Source organism: Sorex fumeus, unplaced genomic scaffold (assembly GCF_029834395.1).
Source record: "Sorex fumeus unplaced genomic scaffold, SorFum_2.1 ptg000098l, whole genome shotgun sequence".
Classification (NCBI taxonomy): Eukaryota; Metazoa; Chordata; class Mammalia; order Eulipotyphla; family Soricidae; genus Sorex; species Sorex fumeus.
In genome coordinates this window covers 34,950,986-34,969,160 of record NW_026606155.1, presented here as the reverse complement: position 1 = coordinate 34,969,160, position 18,175 = coordinate 34,950,986, and the positions used below count along the sequence as shown (strand labels likewise).

The 18,175-nt window shown below is 43.9% G+C and overlaps 1 protein-coding gene across 1 annotated transcript in view; it reads left to right on the top strand.

The window, feature by feature from the left end:
• Nucleotides 1-12,019: 12,019 nt before the first annotated feature.
• The window catches only part of MNAT1 (MNAT1 component of CDK activating kinase), a 217,937-nt gene continuing 211,781 nt past the window's right edge, over nt 12,020-18,175 (top strand). The window contains exon 1 of the mRNA XM_056133839.1: nt 12,020-12,198. Coding sequence (XP_055989814.1) covers nt 12,110-12,198 — 89 coding nt within the window. The 5' untranslated portion in view covers nt 12,020-12,109. The remainder of the gene's footprint in view (nt 12,199-18,175) is intronic.

The following is an 18,175-nucleotide window of genomic DNA, read 5'->3' as shown; positions in this document are numbered from 1 at the left end:
GTTTAGGTCACCTGCTATCATAATCAGTGTGGCGGGGTATTCTTTTTCATGTGCAAGTCGCATTTTATTGCTAGTCAACCAAGATTTTGTCATTTGAGTTTGCATTTTACTGCTTTTATACCCTCCTGAACCCAGAAAGGACATTTTTGGTAGATGTAAAACTCAGAATCATAAAAAAGAGCATGTGTTTCCATCCCATTGGAAATATCTAAGTTTCGAGTTTTAAGGTAAAGCATGAGGTTAATAATCTTCTTTGAAGTTTTAAAAATACACATTCTTCTTATTTTGCACGATACCCCTTAATAACAGTATTGCAAACCACAGTGCCTAAAAACAAAAAACAGATTAAAAAAAAAGAGAGAAGAAAAGTGCCTGACATAGAGGCTGGCTGGGTGTAGAGGAGGGGGTATCAGGAAGGAAACAGGGGACATTGGTGGTAGGAAATGTACACTGTGAAGGGATGGGTGTTGGAGCATTGTGCGACTGAAACTCAATCATGAACAACTTTGTATGTTCATGAAACTTTCTACTGCATGGTGATTCTATTAAAAAATTAAAAAAATTTAAAAATACACTTATTTTAGAGTAACTGAGTTATATAAAAGTCATCAAAGGAGTAAAGTTTCCCTCTATTTTTTTTGTTTGTTATTTGTTTTGGGTCACCCTCGGTGATGCTCAGGGTTTGCTCCTGGCTCTACATTCAGGAATCATTCCTGGCAATGCTTGGGTGACAATATGGGGTGCTGGGGTTTGTTTGGGTGCTGGGGATTGAACCTGGCTTGGCCTCATGCAAGGCAAGCACCTTCCACACTGTTCTATCACTCCGGCCCCTATCCATCTGCTTTTTTAAAAAAGAACTACTTTCCCACAGTTAACATCTAACATAGTGGTGCATTGGTCCAGACAACTTGACATTGGTACCTACTATTAAGTGTAAACTCTAGACTTGTTTTGCCAGGTTTCTTTCTTTGTGCTCCACACAGATGGTACTCAGGTGTTACTCCTGACTTTGTACTCAAGGATGACTCCTGACTGTGCTTGGGGGATCATTTGGAGTGGGATTGAGTCTGGGTCGGTTGTGTGCAAGCAAATGCCTTACTGCTTGTACTATCTCTCTGGCCCCTGTACAAGGTTTGTTTTTTATTTTACTGACGTCATCTTCTGGTCCACTAAGGCTCAGTGGATATCCATCCAGAAGGTGGATATCCACTGACATTCATCTTCTGGTCAGTAAAGCATATTAGTATATTAGTTTCAAGTGTTCAGTTTCTTAAAATTTCAAAGCTTATTTATCAGAGCAAACAGGAGGTTGTGTGTTAGAGTGGAGGGATGTGGATTTGAGGATCAGCTAGCTAGACATAGGTTTAATCCCAGCTCTGCTGTTTATTAGCTACTTCACTATAAAAAGTGCACAGGATTATTGAGAGGATTAAATGAGATAAGATGTACTTAAAAGCACCTGGCACATAATTAGTCTTTGGTAAATCAAAGTAGCAAACTTTATAGTTGTATTACATGGAATAAAAGTTCATTTGGTTTTACAGGTCATATGAACTTTATTCAACCTTATTATCCAGCAAATATATGCTTAATTTAGGAAAACTGCATATTGAGATTTTGCATGTCTTCTGAATGGACATGTCCTCCAAAGCTATGACTTTTTACAATTCTTCTTGTCCTCTCTACACTGATATTTCATAGCTTCAGGGGATTCCTGGACAATCAGAGGCCAAGTCCCACATTAGGCTTTAGATTCTTCAGCAGACTGAGCCTGAGAGCTTATTCTGACATGAAGTGCACTGAACGCCCTTGACTTAAAATTGGTCAGTCACACTGGAAGGAAACATCAGTCTTGAGGATGTGTGAAGTTAATCTCCAAATGCTGGTTTTGCCAAATAATTTATACAATTAGTAAATGCTTGCTTCTCTTTTCTGTCTGCCATGCTGTAAACATTGAATCTGCTATGCTGATAAACAGTTTTAAGCTGTGTTGTGATTTGAGAAAAGTGTTGAGGATGGAATTGTGAGTGAAGAGCGGCAGAAAATTCCACCATTTATTTATGTAACTTTTCCTTTGTTTGGGTGGGGATGGGATTGGGTCGAAGGGAGCCTTTTAAAGATATCTTTGCTATTTTAGTGTATTGGAGAAATTCTAGTTCAGCACAAAATGTTAAACTTTGAGTATATCTCTTGATGCTGTGTTCAAGATTCAAAAATTTCTTTTTCAAATTTGACTTTGCCTCTGGGAGACAGTGAGATCATTTAATGGTCTCTTGGTGGTTTTTGTCTATTTCAAAGAGTTCTTGTACTGGTGTCTCTGAAGAGGAAGTTTCAAAAATCTTACCCGGGGCCAGGGAGATAGCCCAAAGAGTGCGGATGTTTTGCATGCAAGGCACCTGGGTTAGATTCCACACAGCCTGCTCTCCCAGGTACCACCAGAAATAACTGCTGGGTGTAGCCCAAAAGCTTAAAAAAAAATGAAGGGATTGTTATTTAGTAACCAGTGGTTGATGATATGTAATCAGAAAGATCTGATTAAATCGGTGTAACATTATGATAGAAATGATAGAGAGATGAATATATTAGAGTTTCTAACACAACGAGTCTAAATACTGGGGGACAGGAGACTTGTAATTATGCACAAGACGGGCTTTGGGAGTGATGAAGATAAACAGACCAATTTTGAGAGGAGTATAGTATGGAATGAATTTTCAGTTGGATTTTTAAGGACAATTTTTGAGAGGATGCAGATAGAGTTTGTTAGAGGCAGAGAGTACAGAATGAGCAAAACATGGAGCAATGAAGGCATGCAGTATATTTTGAATTAGTGAATAATTATGTCTGTTGTGAAGTTTTATGTAAGCAGTGGGAGATTAGCTTAAAAGGCATATTGAGAATTATTTCATTTGAATTTGAAAATTTTGAAGGATTTTTGAATGAAATGCTTTCTGTGGTGTTTTAGCCATATGGCTTTATCATGGCCACTATAGACTGGCCCATAGATAGGTACTTACCCCAAACCCAAATAATCAGAATTTTTTTTTGATGTCTTTGCAACTGGCATGAGGAAAGGAGGTAAGACTGGTGGAGGGAGGGGGCTGGAGTGATAGTACAGCTGGCAGTGCGTTTGCCTTGCACGTGGCCCAGTTTGATCCCTGGCACTCCGGAGCACCATCAGGAATGATTACTGAGTGCAGAGTCAGGAGTAATCCCTGAGTATTGCCAGATATGACACAAAAAGCCAAAAAACCAAAAAAAAAAAAAAAAGGCTGGTAAAGGGACCTTGGATATGCTTGGAAGTTGCTAATGGATAAGTAAGGAGGACAGGCTCGTGTGTGAGAGAGGATTATAGTGTATTGCATAGATATTAGTGAAGGGAAAAGATACTTTCAGAGCCTCTAAGAATGCCAGATTCTAGCCATCATCCAGGTGAAGCTTTTTTTTTTTTTTTTTTTTTTTGCTTTTTGGGTCACACCTGGCGATGCTCAGGGGTTACTCCTGGCTCATGCACTCAGGAATTGCTCCTGGCGGTGCTCAGGGGACCATATGGGGTGCTGGGAATCGAACCTGTGTCGGTCATGTTGGTTGCGTGCAAGGCAAACGTCCTACCCGCTGTGCTATCACTCCAGCCCCAGGTGAAGCATTTTAATTAATTAAAATTTTGCTTTTTGAGTCTCACCCAGTGGGCTCAAGTGCTTCCTCTTGGTTGTGCTCAGGGTACTAGCATTTGTGGTGCTTGGGATGAAAATGGGGCCAGCTGGGGCTGGAGCAGTAGCACAGCGGGTAGGGCGTTTGCCTTGTACGCGGCCAACCCGGGTTCAATTCCCAGCATCACATATGGTCCCCTGAGCACCGCCAGGAGTAATTCCTGAGTGCAGAGCCAGGAGTAACCCCTGAGCATCGCTGGGTGTGAACCAAAAAGCAAAAAAAAAAGCAAAAAAAAAAAAAAAGAAAATGGGGCCAGCTGCATGTAAGATGAACAGCTAAATAAACTCCTGTACTATCTCTCTGCCCCCGTTTTTTTTTTTTTTTTTTTTTTTTTTTGCTTTTTGGGTCACACCCAACGATGCTCAGGGGTTATTTTCCTGGCTTTGCACTCAGGAATCACTCCTGGCGGTGCTTGGGAGACCATATGGGATGCCGGGGATCGAACCCAGGTCGGCCGCATGCAAGGCAAACAACCTACCCGCTGTGCTATCGCTCCGACCCCCTGCCCCCTTGTTTATTTATTTATTTATTTATTTTTTCTTTTTGGATCACACCTGGCGATGCTCAGGGATTACTCCTGGCTCTGTACTCAGGAATCACTCCTGGTGGTGCTCGGGGTACCATATGGGACGCTGGAAATCAAACCAGGGTCAGCCGTGTGCAAGACAAACGCCCTACCGGCTGTGCTATCGCTCCAGCCCCAATATTTATTGCTTTATTTGGGTTGTACCCGAAGATGCACAGAGGTTACTCCTGGCTCTGCACTCAGGAATTACTCCTGGCAGTGCTCAGGGTACCATATAGGATGCTGGGAATCGAACCCAGGTTGGCCACGTGCAAGGCAAACGTCCTACCCGCTGTGCTATCGCTCCAGCTTCTGTTTATTTTTAATTTAGAAAATTTTACTTTCTCCAGAGAAATTAAAAATTAAAATAGATTCTTGAAAACACTAGCAGTACTTTAGACTTTGTGAGTAATATTTAGCTCCACATCAACCAGAAACCCTACTTGAACTGACCTGGGAAAAAGAAGAGTTTATTGGATTATGATACCAAAAACAATGCAACTAAAATGCAGCTGGTTGGATTTGAAGACCCATTGTCCTATTTTACGTGCAACTGACTCTCAAAAAATTAGCTTTAGTTGTTCTTTTCCTGTTTTATTTTTATTTAGTTATGCTCTGTGCTCAGCGGCTGTTCCTGGCAATGCTCAGGGTACCCTGTGATACCTGGATTGAACCTGGCGTCTCCTACATGTGAAGCATGTGCTCGGCCCATTAATTATCTTTTATGATCTATTAATTACTATTATTTTTTAAAGTAACATATTTGGTGTTTTTTATTCCCCTCCACTCTCTCCCCTCACCTCCTGAGTTGCATTTTTATTTTGTCCGTTCATTATGCCAAACTGGTGGAGGGACCACGTGGTGGCTGGGGATTGAATCTGGGGTTCCCACATGAAAAACATGCACTTCAGACCTTTGAGCCATCTGCTCAGCCCCCATCAATTTTATATCTTTATATTGTACTCATAGGTAAAATTATCCAATCCTTACCTCTTTCCCTGTGACCCATTTTGCTTTGCAAAATTCCTGGTAATTTTGTTTTCTAAAAGGGACTTTTCCTAGAAAGTTTGCACCATAGCAGCTTGTAGAAATTCTCAGCTCATTAAAGAAACTTTGCTGGGCGAAAGTGAGAGAACAGTGTATAGGATGCTTACCTTACAAACAGAGCAGACCTGAATTCTATCCCTATCATTTCATATGGCTCCCTGAGCACCGCCAGGAGTGATTCCCGAGTGCAAGTGCAGAGCCAGGAATTGCGGCCCCCAAACGCAAACAAAGAAAGAAAAACAAAAGAAAGATGCTTTGCAGCTTTTCTCTTCTGTCAATCTGAAAAATTCTAGGGAAGATCTCTGATTGGAAGATCTCTAATTGCTCTAGTAAGGGACCAATTCCGAGACCAGAGGATTGGCAGTGTGACTGGCATGCCATTAGAACCAGAGGTAGGTTTTATTTATTTATTTTTTTAATAGTGAGACATCATGAGGTACAGTTGCAGACTTGCACATTTTTGTGCTTGGGTTTCAATTATATAATGATCAAATACCCATCCCTCCACCAGTGCCCATTTCCCACCACCACGGATCCCAGTATCCCTCCCACCCCCCCAACCCCCCCATCCCACTCTGCCTCTGTGGCAGGGCATTCCCTTTTGTTCTCTCAGAACCAGAGGTAGGTTTAATAGTACAAATAGTACAGCGAATAGGGTTCTTGCCTTGCACATAGTCGACCTGGGTTCGATCCTTGCACCACATATGGTCCTCTGAACCTGCCAGGAGTGATCCCTGAACACAGTGCCAGGAGTGCTTCAGCCCAGTCCCTGAACACCAGGGTGGGATGGGGTGGGGGTGGTAAGAAAAAAAAAAAAGTAAAAAAAAAATGGTAAAGGAAAGCAGAACCTGTGCCTTGGGAGGGGGGAGGAGGAAGAAGAAGTATTTTCCATAATAAGGGGAAGGAAGCTATTTCTAGAAAAGGGACAAAGCAATAAGTGTGCCTTTCAGATTAGGAAAACCCAGCCTGGGCCTCTAGCTGTAGGAAGGGAAGGGAAGTTTTGCGTTTGAGAAACTCTAATCCCAGGGATGTAAGGAGTGGGTGTTTGCTCTTCTCTGCTTGTTGCTTGTAGGCCCTGATGGTGCTCTGGGACCATGTGGTGCTGGAATGGAGCCCAGGTCTCTGGCATTCAAAGCATCCACTGCAGCTCTTTGTGCTGTCTTTTGAGCCTATAGAATCTACTCTTACTGCAATGGAAATGCTTGAGGATGAGCATATTTGGGAAGGGAAATAAAGGGCTCTGTTGATTCACTGTTGGTGTGCTGCTGTTTTCAGAAATGTAGGAAACTGGGGCTGGAGACAGTGCAGTGGTTAGATCGCTTGCCCTACATGCAGCCCACTTGGTTTTGGTCCCCAACACCTTTTTTATGTGGTCCTCCAAGCCCTCCAGGAATGATCTCTAGGCACTGCTGGGTATGACTCCAAAACAAAGAAACAAAAAATCTGTAAGAAGTGTAGGAAACCTGGGCTTGGAGAGATAACACAGGGGAAAAGCACCTGCTTTGCACTTGGCCAGCCCTGGGTTAGTCCTGGCATTGCCTGGAGTGATCCCGTAACAGAGTCTGAAGTAAGTCCTGAGCACTGCTGGATGTGGCTTAAAAATCAGGTCTGTCCGTCAAAGAAGGTCGAACTCTTCATGATAACATTACACTTTCTCTTTTAGACACTACCGTGACTGATAATAGTCATGCTGCCAGTCATTGAGCTCTTACTCAAAGTAATGTGTTGAGCACTTTATGTAAAGTCTCATTTAATTTTAATAAGCATTATTATTTTTTTAGGGGGCCAGCAGTGATACTAGCAGTGCTCAAGTATCACTCCTGGCTCTGTGCTCAGGGATCACTCCTGGCAGGTTTGGGGGACTGTGTGAGTTGACAGTGATCAAACCTGGGTCAGCTACATGCAAGGCACACCACATACTGTACTATTGCTTTGGCCTCTATAAGTATTATTCTTACTACAGTTGGGAAAATTAAGTCCTGAGGTCATGTAGCTAGTATCACGGTATCACGGTCCTCCCGGTGTTCATCGATTTGCTCGAGCGGGCCCAGCAACGTCTCCATCATGAGACTTGTTGTTACTGTGTTTGGCATATCGAATACGTCATGGGTAGCTTGCCAGGCTCTGCCATGCGGGCGAGATACTCTCGGTAGCTTGCTGGGCTCTCCGAGAGGGGTGGAGGAATCGAACTCGGGTTGGCCATGTTGGCCGCTTGTAAGGCAAACGCCCTACCGCTGCACCATCGCTCCAGCCCTGGAGCGATGTAGCTAGTATGTGATGAATTTGTTCATTTTTCTCTTGGCATGAGAGGCTGAATGTCCAAGCACTTTCTATTACCTCTATCTTTATAAGTACTATCACCTAACTCTGGTTAGTTTTTGTTAATAAACAGTATCATGATCAAGCAGATGACATGATTTATTTGCTGAGGGCAGATTGTTTCCTGCCAACACCCAAATTCATTGATAATCAAATTCCTGATATAAAATGGCTTAGTATTTGTGCTAAATTATGCATAATAACTAATACAGGGCAATTGGTAGTAGTTTTGCTATGCTGTTTAGGAAATGATGACAAGAAAAAAATCTATTATGTGTACAGTGCAGATGCAACCATTATAGGTCTAATACTACGTGTTTTTGATATGTGCTTGGTTGGTTGTGAGAATTTGTAGCACATGGTTATGAAGAGCTTACTATAACCCTCATCTGATAGAATTCCAAGTCAACTATTGCAAGCTACCTTTCTGATAGTTTCCAACCTGGTTAATGGCTAACCAGGTAGTATTTCCTCACACTATCTTCAGTGCTTTCTTAATTTTGATCTCAAAGTTTGGAGAAACCAGAAGTTATTCATTTCACAAAAATGGCTAAGTCACCACATTCAAAGACACAAGACTGTTACATGTATGAGTTAACGCGGTTTCAGTTAAAATGTTTATTTGTTCCCAGATCATGTTCATCTTGCCCCTGAAATTTCTTCTCTTTTTATTTTTCTTTTTTGTTAAAGATCCCCAGTCATGTTCAGATAAGATTTCTTTCAGTAAGACAATAGCAGCAATAATGAATCTCAAGGTCAGCACAACAGGTTGTAGTCTTTTAGTAAATTACTTTTTCCTTCTTGGTGCTGGGGATTAAACCCATCTTTTAAAAGCAAGGTATTTGCTACCTCGCTGTAACCCTAGCCCTGGTTAGCTCTTGTTAATACGCAATACCATCATCAAGCAAATGCCATTATTTACTGTGTGTTTTCAAAAGTCCGGCAGCACTCTATCTCTCCCGCCGCCCAAGTTCCGTAGTCTCATGTCACTTCCCCACCCCGGGGAGGCCAATGGCAATGGGCAGGCGAAGGAAGGAACGAGGGCCGGGCTGGTTGATATCAACTGTAGTTTATTCCAATCTTCACTCCTCTTCTGCTTCTCTCTCTCTCAAGCCTGAGCCCGTCTCACCTCTGACTCTGCCCTCTGGAGCCCGAGCTCGAGCCTGAGTCTGAGCCCAAGCCTCACCCCTAACCTGAACCTGAGCCTGAGCCTGAGCCTGAGCCTGAGCCTGAGCCTGAGCCTGAGCCTGAGCCCGAGCCTGAGCCCGAGTCTGAGCCTCCACCTCCTGCCTCAGCCCTTACAGTCTAGTTTATATAGCAGTCATGTAGGGTGGTGAAACAAAGGTGGGTTGAACATTAACAAATCAGCCAAGAGAGGTAAGACCACTCCTCAAGGAGATTAACTCAAGTATAAAATCTCATCTAAAGAGATTATTCCAGAATACTAGGCGATCCGCTCAAGGGTGGGATCCCAAAGAGGGTGTGTTCTTTCCTCAGCTAGTAATCTACTTAAATAGTTGTAGTAAATCTACTTCCAATATTTCTAGCAATATTATTCTGTATGAGCACAGTAAGAGATATAAACTTACAGTTTGATTCTTCCTGAGGACATCTCACTATATATTCCTCAGTCCTCAGGCCAGGTTAGTCTTCCTACCCCCAGCAAGGTCCTAGTCTCATCATTACTTACTTTTGGATCATGACAGCATTTGTCCATGATCATGCCCTCAATTTATAGTTGAGTATTGTGGCGCTTTGGCCTGGCCCATTTCGTTGCCAGGGAAGCTCACTGCTTGCCCTGGGTCCATTCAGTCCCTCGTTGGGACCCTGCCTTTGGGGTGCTAGGAACTAAGGGCAACTGAGTCAAGAAAGCAGATGCCCAGGAGTAAATATTATTCGGAGTCAGTCAACTCCCATGTTACAAAGCATGATATTAACTGTCTTCCTGTGTCCATACAGAAAGGACATTGCTTTAAGGTAAACTATTCAAAAGACATAGCTTGCAATACAAGTTCAGTACAATGCAAGTCCTTGGAAGGATCTATCTTACAAGCTAACAGAATCTGATTAGGCAGAAAAGGTGATTAACTGGCTGGGGAGGAGAGCACAGAGAAGAGTTTACAGATAAACAGAGGAATGGCAGTGACTCGGAGCACTGTGATGGGTGTGACGTGATAAACCTAAGATCCCTGTGGCATGGGAGAAAGGACAAACCAATGTTATCTTACAATTTACTGTTTAAGTGAATCCATAATGTTTGTGTACAATATGAAGTCCTGTTGCTTTGTTTTGCTGGTTTCCAGATACAATATCTAGTTTTTGTTAGGTTCCCATGGAAATCTCAACTGTATTTCTACACTATAATTTGCCAACTGGTTTTACTATTTTAAAAAGTGGTTGTATGTTTGAAGAGAAAGCACAGTGGGGGAGGTACTTACCTTGCATGAAGCTTACCTGGGCTCAATCTTGGTACAGCATAAGTTTCCCCCAAGCCCTACGAGAGTTACCCCTGATCATAGAGCCTGGAGTAAATTCCAAACATAACCAGGTGTGCCCCAAACCAACCAAACAAAACCAACCAACAAAAAAAGTGATTGTAGAGAGCTCAAGGGCTGACACATAGGCTTTGTATGCCAGAGGCCTGGGATTTGATTGTAGCATTGCCTGGTTGCCTGATCACCACCAGCAGTGACACCTGATCACCAAGCTGGGTATACCTCCTGGGCTTTACTAGTATTGGCCCCAAACCAAAACCAGACCAAAGGTGCATGTTGCACTGTTCCTTTCTGTTTTTTTTTTTAAAGAGAAAAAGTGTGTGAAAAGTTAAAATAACTGTGAGTGCATACAGCTGGTTATCATTTGTGGGTTAATTGAGAAACCTGTGCATGTCCACTTCTGGTAGAGTTTGGGTCAGACTACAAGATAAAACTTGGAATAAACATTTCCTATATTATACTACTATATTCTATTCATTTATTCTTCATTTTCCCCTACACATACAGTGTCAACAAGGTTTTTTTTTTTTTTTTTGCTTTTTGTGTCACACCCAGCGATGCACCGGAGTTACTCCTGGTTCATGCACTCAGGAATTACTCCTGGCGGTGCTCAGGGGACCATATGGGATGCTGGGAATTGAACCTAGGTCAGCTGCGTGCAAGGCAAACACCCTACCCACTGTGCTATTGCTCCAGCCCCCTCAACAAGTTTTTGTTGTGGGAAATTATGTACCCTTTATAGTGGGAGTAGTTGTGATCTAAACGAGCCTTATTTGAGTGTTTAACTTTTCAGCCAAATGCAGCCAACCCAGTTCACAACTTCCAAGGAGACTATGACATCTATGTTTTAGATTTGTTGAGATAAAGTTATATTCTTCAAAAAATATTTAAAATTTAGCTTTCTAGGGGACAGTCCTGGAGATGCAGATCTAACTGGGATTTTGGCACTGGCAGCAGAGATTAATGCAAGGCTTTGCAGCTAGGCATGAGCTCTACTGCTTGTATTGTCTCTGTAACCCCGAATGTGTATGTGTGTGTATGTGTATTGCTTTTTGGGTCACACCCAGTGATTCTCAGGGGTTACTCTGGCTCTGCACTCAGGAATTACTCCTGGTGGTGCTTGGGGGACTATATGGGATGCTGGGCGCGTGCAAGGCAAATGCCCTACCCGATGTGCTATCGCTCCAGCCCCTAATGTGTATATTCTTGAGTGATGTTTTTTCCCCTCAGTCTGTGGGAGATGAAATAAATACTGCCTTTGATGAGAGCAGGGTAGAAGAGTCGTTGGAGCCAGGTGAGACAGTAAAGCGTGCTCAAGAGTCTTGAAGTAACCTGCTTTTTTCAGAGTAGATGCCAGATATTATTTATAGAACTATTCTGATACTTAGTGAGAATCTAATATTTAGGATCAGTATGAGGACTTCACTTCTAGGTCACTCTTCCAGTTACTGTATTTGCAAATACATAGTGCTTTCTGAGTTTGCATCACTCTTTCTACCTAAGTTTGCAGGTATTAAGGAGAACTATAAGGTATAGTCTATTACATTGCAAAAAAAAAGTCTGAATATAGTAGGTATAAATGAAAATATGGGAATGTTTGCAGACCTAACAAGATAGTACTTATGTTACTAATTCCCATACTGGTCCCTGAAAAATGAAGCTAGATGCGAAGAGAGGAAGCTTCTTTGCACAGTTTGCCCTGAAGAAAAAAAAAGAAACCCCAACAAACCCTCTCCGCCAAATACAGGGCTTTGTGTAGGTCTCAGGACGCTAAGACCAAGCGGCAGGGAAGGGAGAACCACCTCCGGAACCTTTGTGCAGCGGTTTCGTATCCCTGCCGGTGCTTATAAGCAAAGGGGACGTTCCAGCCAATTGCCTATTGGAAGGAAGCTGCTTGGTGTCGGTTCTTGAAGGGGCTCGGTGGTGGCTGTGACTGAACTCGGCGTCGGGGCTTGTCTGTTCCAAAGGAAGCGCCATGGAAGATCAGGGTTGCCCCCGGTGTAAGACCACCAAGTACCGGAACCCCTCCTTGAAGCTGATGGTGAACGTGTGCGGGCACACTCTGTGAGTCGCCGGGCATCGGAGTGCACGGGGGTGGGTGGGACGCGTTGCGTGGGGGGATGCTTGGCCTCCGCTGCGAAGGAAAGGGCGTCTTTTTAGTGTGGAGCAAAGGGAGCAAAAGGGAAAGTTGTGTCGGAAGTCGAACTGTGGTCGCTCCCGCTGAGGGTCTGTGGTCTCTGCTGGGCTGCTGGTTCCCAGATGTGCGATCGATTAGTCTTGTCAGTTTCCCTCCCCTCCAGGGCAAGTGACAGTTTAAACTATTTCCCTGTGTTGTTAATTGCGCTCGATACAGGTGTGTGTGTGTGTGTGTGTGTGTGTGTGTGTGTGTGTGAGAGAGAGAGAGAGAGAGAGAGAGAGAGAGAGAGAGAGAGAGAGAGAGATTTCACGCGGAATGAAAGAGCGAAAGCGCTATGAAAACAAAGTTACTCTGAGCACGCGCACACACACACACACACAAACACAACACACACACACACACACTCATACAGGTCTCTATGGTAATTCTAGTGTGAGTTCCTCTGAAAACTCCGTCTTCTTGTACTCTCACTTGCTAATGGGAGTTTGGTTAGATTATCACCCCCCAAAAATGAGGGAAACCTACTCCAGACGGTTAATTTTGGAGATAAGATAACGGGAAGCATTTACTGAGGGCGCCTTATGTACCAGGCACTGTTCTCAAGTGTTTTGCAATCAGTTACGGCACTGCATTCCCTGCAGCAGACCCCACGATGTAAGGTTCGAGAATTACCATTTCACAGGACAGGAGGCCAAGACTGCGCAAAATTCCTTATTAAGTGGGCCCTGCTGGAATTGGAACTCAGGGGGCCTGACGCCGGAGCATCCTTTTGCTGGGGGAAGGGACCAGAGGAGTGAGGTTGAGTTTTGTGGGTTTTGAAGAGTAAATGCAGAATAAATGCCGTATTTTCAAAAATAAAGGTATTTCTTGATACAAATTTGTGGTCAGATGTGGTTCAGTAAGGGTTTTGGGGATTAAACAAACTATATATTATAATGCACTTCAGGGGAGGAGTGGAAAAATGAAATCCACAAGTATGGTAGGCAATGTTTTGGATATGACTATTTGTACAAAAAGTATTTGTCAGTCATTTTTTGGGTTAATCTATTTTCTTTTGCTTTATTAAGCAAAAGAAATGTGGTAGTACTACCCTCATGAAGCACTGCTTATAGACTATTAGATTTTTTCTTTTCCTTTGGCCACACGTGGCTGTGCTCAGGGTCTGCTCCTGGCTGCGCTTAGGCATCACTCATGACAGGGCGTGGGAACCTTATGTAGTGCCAGAAATTGAACCCCACTTCAAGCTCCCTACCCAATGTACGTACTCTTGTTCTGACATCAGTTTTTTTTTAAAGAGAGATTTTCTTAATTTTTCTTCATTTTCTTGAATGACATTTGTTACATTATGTTTTCAAGAAAAGTGAATTTTTTAAAAAGTTAGAGTATGTATAGACATAACTTACTAGAAGAAAATTTTGCTTACCAGAAAGTATCCAGCTAGGGAGCATTATTTGATGTCTGTTAAAGAAATGGCATTTTATAAGACTGCTATAACATATTTATTATTGTTTACTTTTGGACCATACCTGGCATTGCTCAAGGGCTGCTCCTGACTCTCTGTTTAGGGGCCGCTCCTTGCTGTGCTTTGGGGACTATAGGGTACTCAGGATTGAACCTGGGCGTTCCACATGTAAAGCATGTGCTCAGTAGACCTGTGAACCATCTCCCCGGACCTCAAGTCTCTTTATTTATTTATTATTATTATTATTATTATTATTTTACTTTTTGGGTCACACACAGCACAGGGGTTACTCCTGGCTCATGCACTCAGGAATTACTTCTGGCGGAGGTAGGGGGATCATATGGGATGCTGGGAATCGAACCCGGTTGTCCTCGTGCAAGGCAAAAGCCCTACCTGCTGTGCTATTGCTCTAGCTCATTTATTTATTTATTGCGGGGTGTAAGTGCGTTTGTGTTGCTGAGTATTAAATCAGGGGACTCATACATGTAAAGTACTTGTTTTATACTGAGCTATATTCCATGCGTTGGTTTCAAATTCTTTCTTTATTCTTTTTTTGCTACACTTGGCTGTGCTCTAGGCTTACTCTCAGCTTTTCACTCAGGGATCACTCCTGGCAGGAATTGCACAACTGTATGGGGTGCCAGGGATCAAACTCCTGTTAGTCATGTGCAAGGCAAGTGCCTTATCTGCTGTACTGTCTCACTGCCCCCCAATTTTTTCTCTATTAATGTGCTCCCCGTATTCGATATGCCAAACACAGTAACAATAGGCCTCACAGTGTTACTTGGCCCGCTCGAGCAAATCAATGAACAATGGGAGGACAGTGACAGTGACAGTGAATGTGCTCCCAGTGATGCTTGGAGGTCCATGAGGTGCTGGGGTTGAAACCAAGGCTCCTTCATAAAAGCATGAAGTCTAGTCCTTTGAGCCATCTTCTGACCTTTTCTTTATTTAAAAACATTTAAAAAATTTCTCCTCCCCAACTTCTCTGCCCTTTGTTTTTGTGGCTGTGGTGCTTACCTTAAGTCACCTATCAGGTAGCTATGCTTGCTTAGATGGCCATGGTGCTTGCTGAGGATTGCTCTTCTTTAGTTGTGGTATTATTTTATTGGGGCAGGGGGGTGCATACCTGGCGGTACTCAGAGTTTTTTCCTTGCTCTACACTCAGGGATGCTCACACCTGTTGCTCTTGGTGACTACAGGACTGCCTCAGGTGGTGTGTGGTGACTATGTGGTGGTGGGGTTGCAACAGGGCCTCTGGCATGCAAGGCACGCACCTTAGTTCTGTGCTACCTCTTTGACCCGGCTTTAAATTTTTGCTAAATATTACTTACTTGTTCCCAAAAGAGATACTATCAGTAATGCTTCCAACAGCAGTGTTTAGGAATTTTATTGCTACATATCTTTGCTGATATTGGATATGGTTGATCATTGATTTGCTTGAGCGGGCCCAGTAATGTCTCCATTGGAGACTTTGTTGTTACTGTGTTTGGCATATCGAATACTTCACGGGGAGCTTGCCAGGCTCTGCCGTGCGGGCGAGATACTCTCAGTAGCTTGCCGGGCTCTCCGAGAGGGGCGGAGGAATCGAACTCAGGCCGGCCATGTTGGCTGCGTGCAAGGCAAACGCCCTACCGCTGTGCTATCACTCCAGCCCATTGGATATGGTTATTTAATTTATTTATTGAATCACCATGAGATAGACCATTACAAAGCTATTCATGATTGGGTTCCAGTCATACCATGTTCCAACATCCATCCCTCCACCTGTGTACATTTTCCACCACCACCGTCCCCTGTTTCTGTCCCACCATCCCCCTCAAACCCCCCCCCCGCCTGCCCCTATGGCAGGCATCTTTCTTCTCTCTCTCTCTCTCTCTCTCTCTTGCATTTGCAATAGTTCAGTAGTTTGCAATACAAGTGCTAAGAGGTCATTGTGTTTGTTCAGGGAATTCACTATTTGTTTTTTATAACTTTATTAAGTCATTAGTTTAGTTATAGACATTCAATATTCCAGCACCAATCTTGACCACCATTGCACCTTCCCACCACCATTATTTCCAACTTTCCCAACCACCCCTTGAACCTGCCCATATAGAAGGCCCTCAGTGTAATTTACTTTACATTGCTTATTATAAATAATTTGCTAAAAGGATGATCAAAAAGTTTCATTAGAAGAACGTTAGTGAAGATTATTGTGTCTCACCATGTAGTCCTTAAGCCCCTGTGTAAGACATTACTAAGATGTTGTTATATCTTGTCTTTTGTGTTTATATTTTGTTAATTGAGATTGGCTGGAGCGATAGCACAGCGGTAGGGCGTTCGCCTTACAAGCGGCCAACATGGCCGACCCGAGTTCGATTCCTCCGCCCCTCTCGGAGAGCCTGGCGAGCTACCGAGAGTATTCGATATGCCAAACACAGTAACAACAAAGTCTCCAGTGGAGACGTTACTGGGCCCGCTCGAGCAAATCGACGATCAACGGGAGGGCCTTTACCTTTACCTTTAATTGAGATTGAATGCCTTATACATAACATCCCACCCAATCTGGTATGCTTCTCCTGGTTTATCAGTGTTACAGAGTTTGAATGTCGTGTGGCAAAAATAGTGACCTTGTCCTCCAGGGAGTCCAAAATTTTTAACAGGGTGATACAGCCAGAGTTAAATTCTTAACTGACTGGAGGCTTTGGGGCATGTATGACTGTGGACCTCAGGAAGTACAGGGAGATGGGGAGGTAGCCCATCTCCGACCCTGTGAAAGCTGGAGATTTCAGTCACAAAACATGCATACCTGAATTTTTCAATGAATTTCTGGTGAGACACATCTGAGCAGTGGGGTCCAGCTGGGAGCCCTGTGGCGATTGTGGAGTGTGGAGGAGATTTTTGCTGCCAGGACTCTATTGGGGCAGGTGTTGGAGTTCATTTGCCTCACTCTGGGTTGCGCTGGGAGGACTCAGCCTTCTGTGGGATTCAGGAGAAATTCTTGTGCATGTTGATGTCTTTTGAGATTTATTTCTAAGTCTCTGGATCATGGCTGGTGAGAGAGCTCACATGGTGCCAGAGGTGGTTGGTTCATGGGTGTGACTTGATGTTGAGTATTTTTACTGGGAAGGTACATCTGCAGTAGCCTTTTTTTTTTTTTTTAATCTGGGTGGCAATTTTGGGTTTTGGGGTGTGGCTGTGACTGCTGGGACTTTCAGAGGTATGGGGAGATGTGGGAGGTAGCCCATTCTGACCCCAAGAAAGTCTGGAGATTTCAGTCACAAAACCTGCATACCTGAATTTTCAGCAGATTGATATCTTGGTGAGGTCTGTCCCAAGACAGGCCAAGGGCATGGCAATGATTGAGGATTTTGGGAGCAAGCAGCTGCTGGGGGCTCTGATTGGGTGGAATGGTATGATTATTTTAATTTTTTTATTATTTTAATTTTTTTGCTTTTGGGTCACACCCGGTGATGCACAGGGGTTACTCCTGTCTCTGCACTCAGGAATTACTCCTGGCGGTGCTCAGGGGACCATATGGGATGCTGGGAATTGAACCTGGGTTGGCTGCATGCAAGGCAAACACCCTACCTGCTGTGCTATGGCTCCAGCCCCGGTATGATTATTTTAAAACATTTTTCTCTTCTGGTAGTAAATCCAACATGAATTCTGATGTAAAATATCTGTGAATAGAAAGTATGTTGTGTTTATAAAGTTACTAATGGACTTGAATTTGGCATTAAAACATTATTTTTAAGGGCCAGAGCAATAGAACAGGGATTCGGGTATATGCCTAGTATGTGGCCAACCCTGGTTTGATCTCTGGCACCCCATATGGTTCCCCGTGCCCCACTAGGAGGATTCCTGGGCACAGAGCCAAGAGTTAGTCCTGAGCACTGCTGAATGTGGACCATAAACTAAACCAAACCAAAAAGAAAACATTTTGAGGACTGGAAGATAGTGTATAGTGAGATTAGGGAGCATTTCTGGCAGGATCCTTGTCTGGTTCAATCCCCAGCAGCACTTTCCCCCTGAGTACAGCAGGGTATGATTCTGGAGGCCCCCCACACTGACAGATAGCACGGGTAAGCCTGGCAGTGCAGGGCTCTGGCAGCATTGCATTCTCAGCCCCTAGCACTGAATCGGCGCTAGGGGGTCAGTTGGTGGGTGTGACCCCTGCCTACTGGAAGATGGAGGATCTGGGTGGAGGATGCTCAACCTCTATCCGAGCAGGCTTGGAGATCTCAGCCCCGGGACCCGCATGCCTTTGTTCCTCAGCCGGTACCTTCATACGTGTGGAGAGTGGCCTCAGCATGGTTGTGGCTGGTTCTGGAGGTCTTTGGTTGTGTAATCCCATCAACAGCCAAGACCCAGAGACTACAAAACCCAGCTCCTGGAAGTGCATGGCCGGCCACATTAGTGGCCATGTGACATCTTATTATCTCATTCTTACTTTGGAC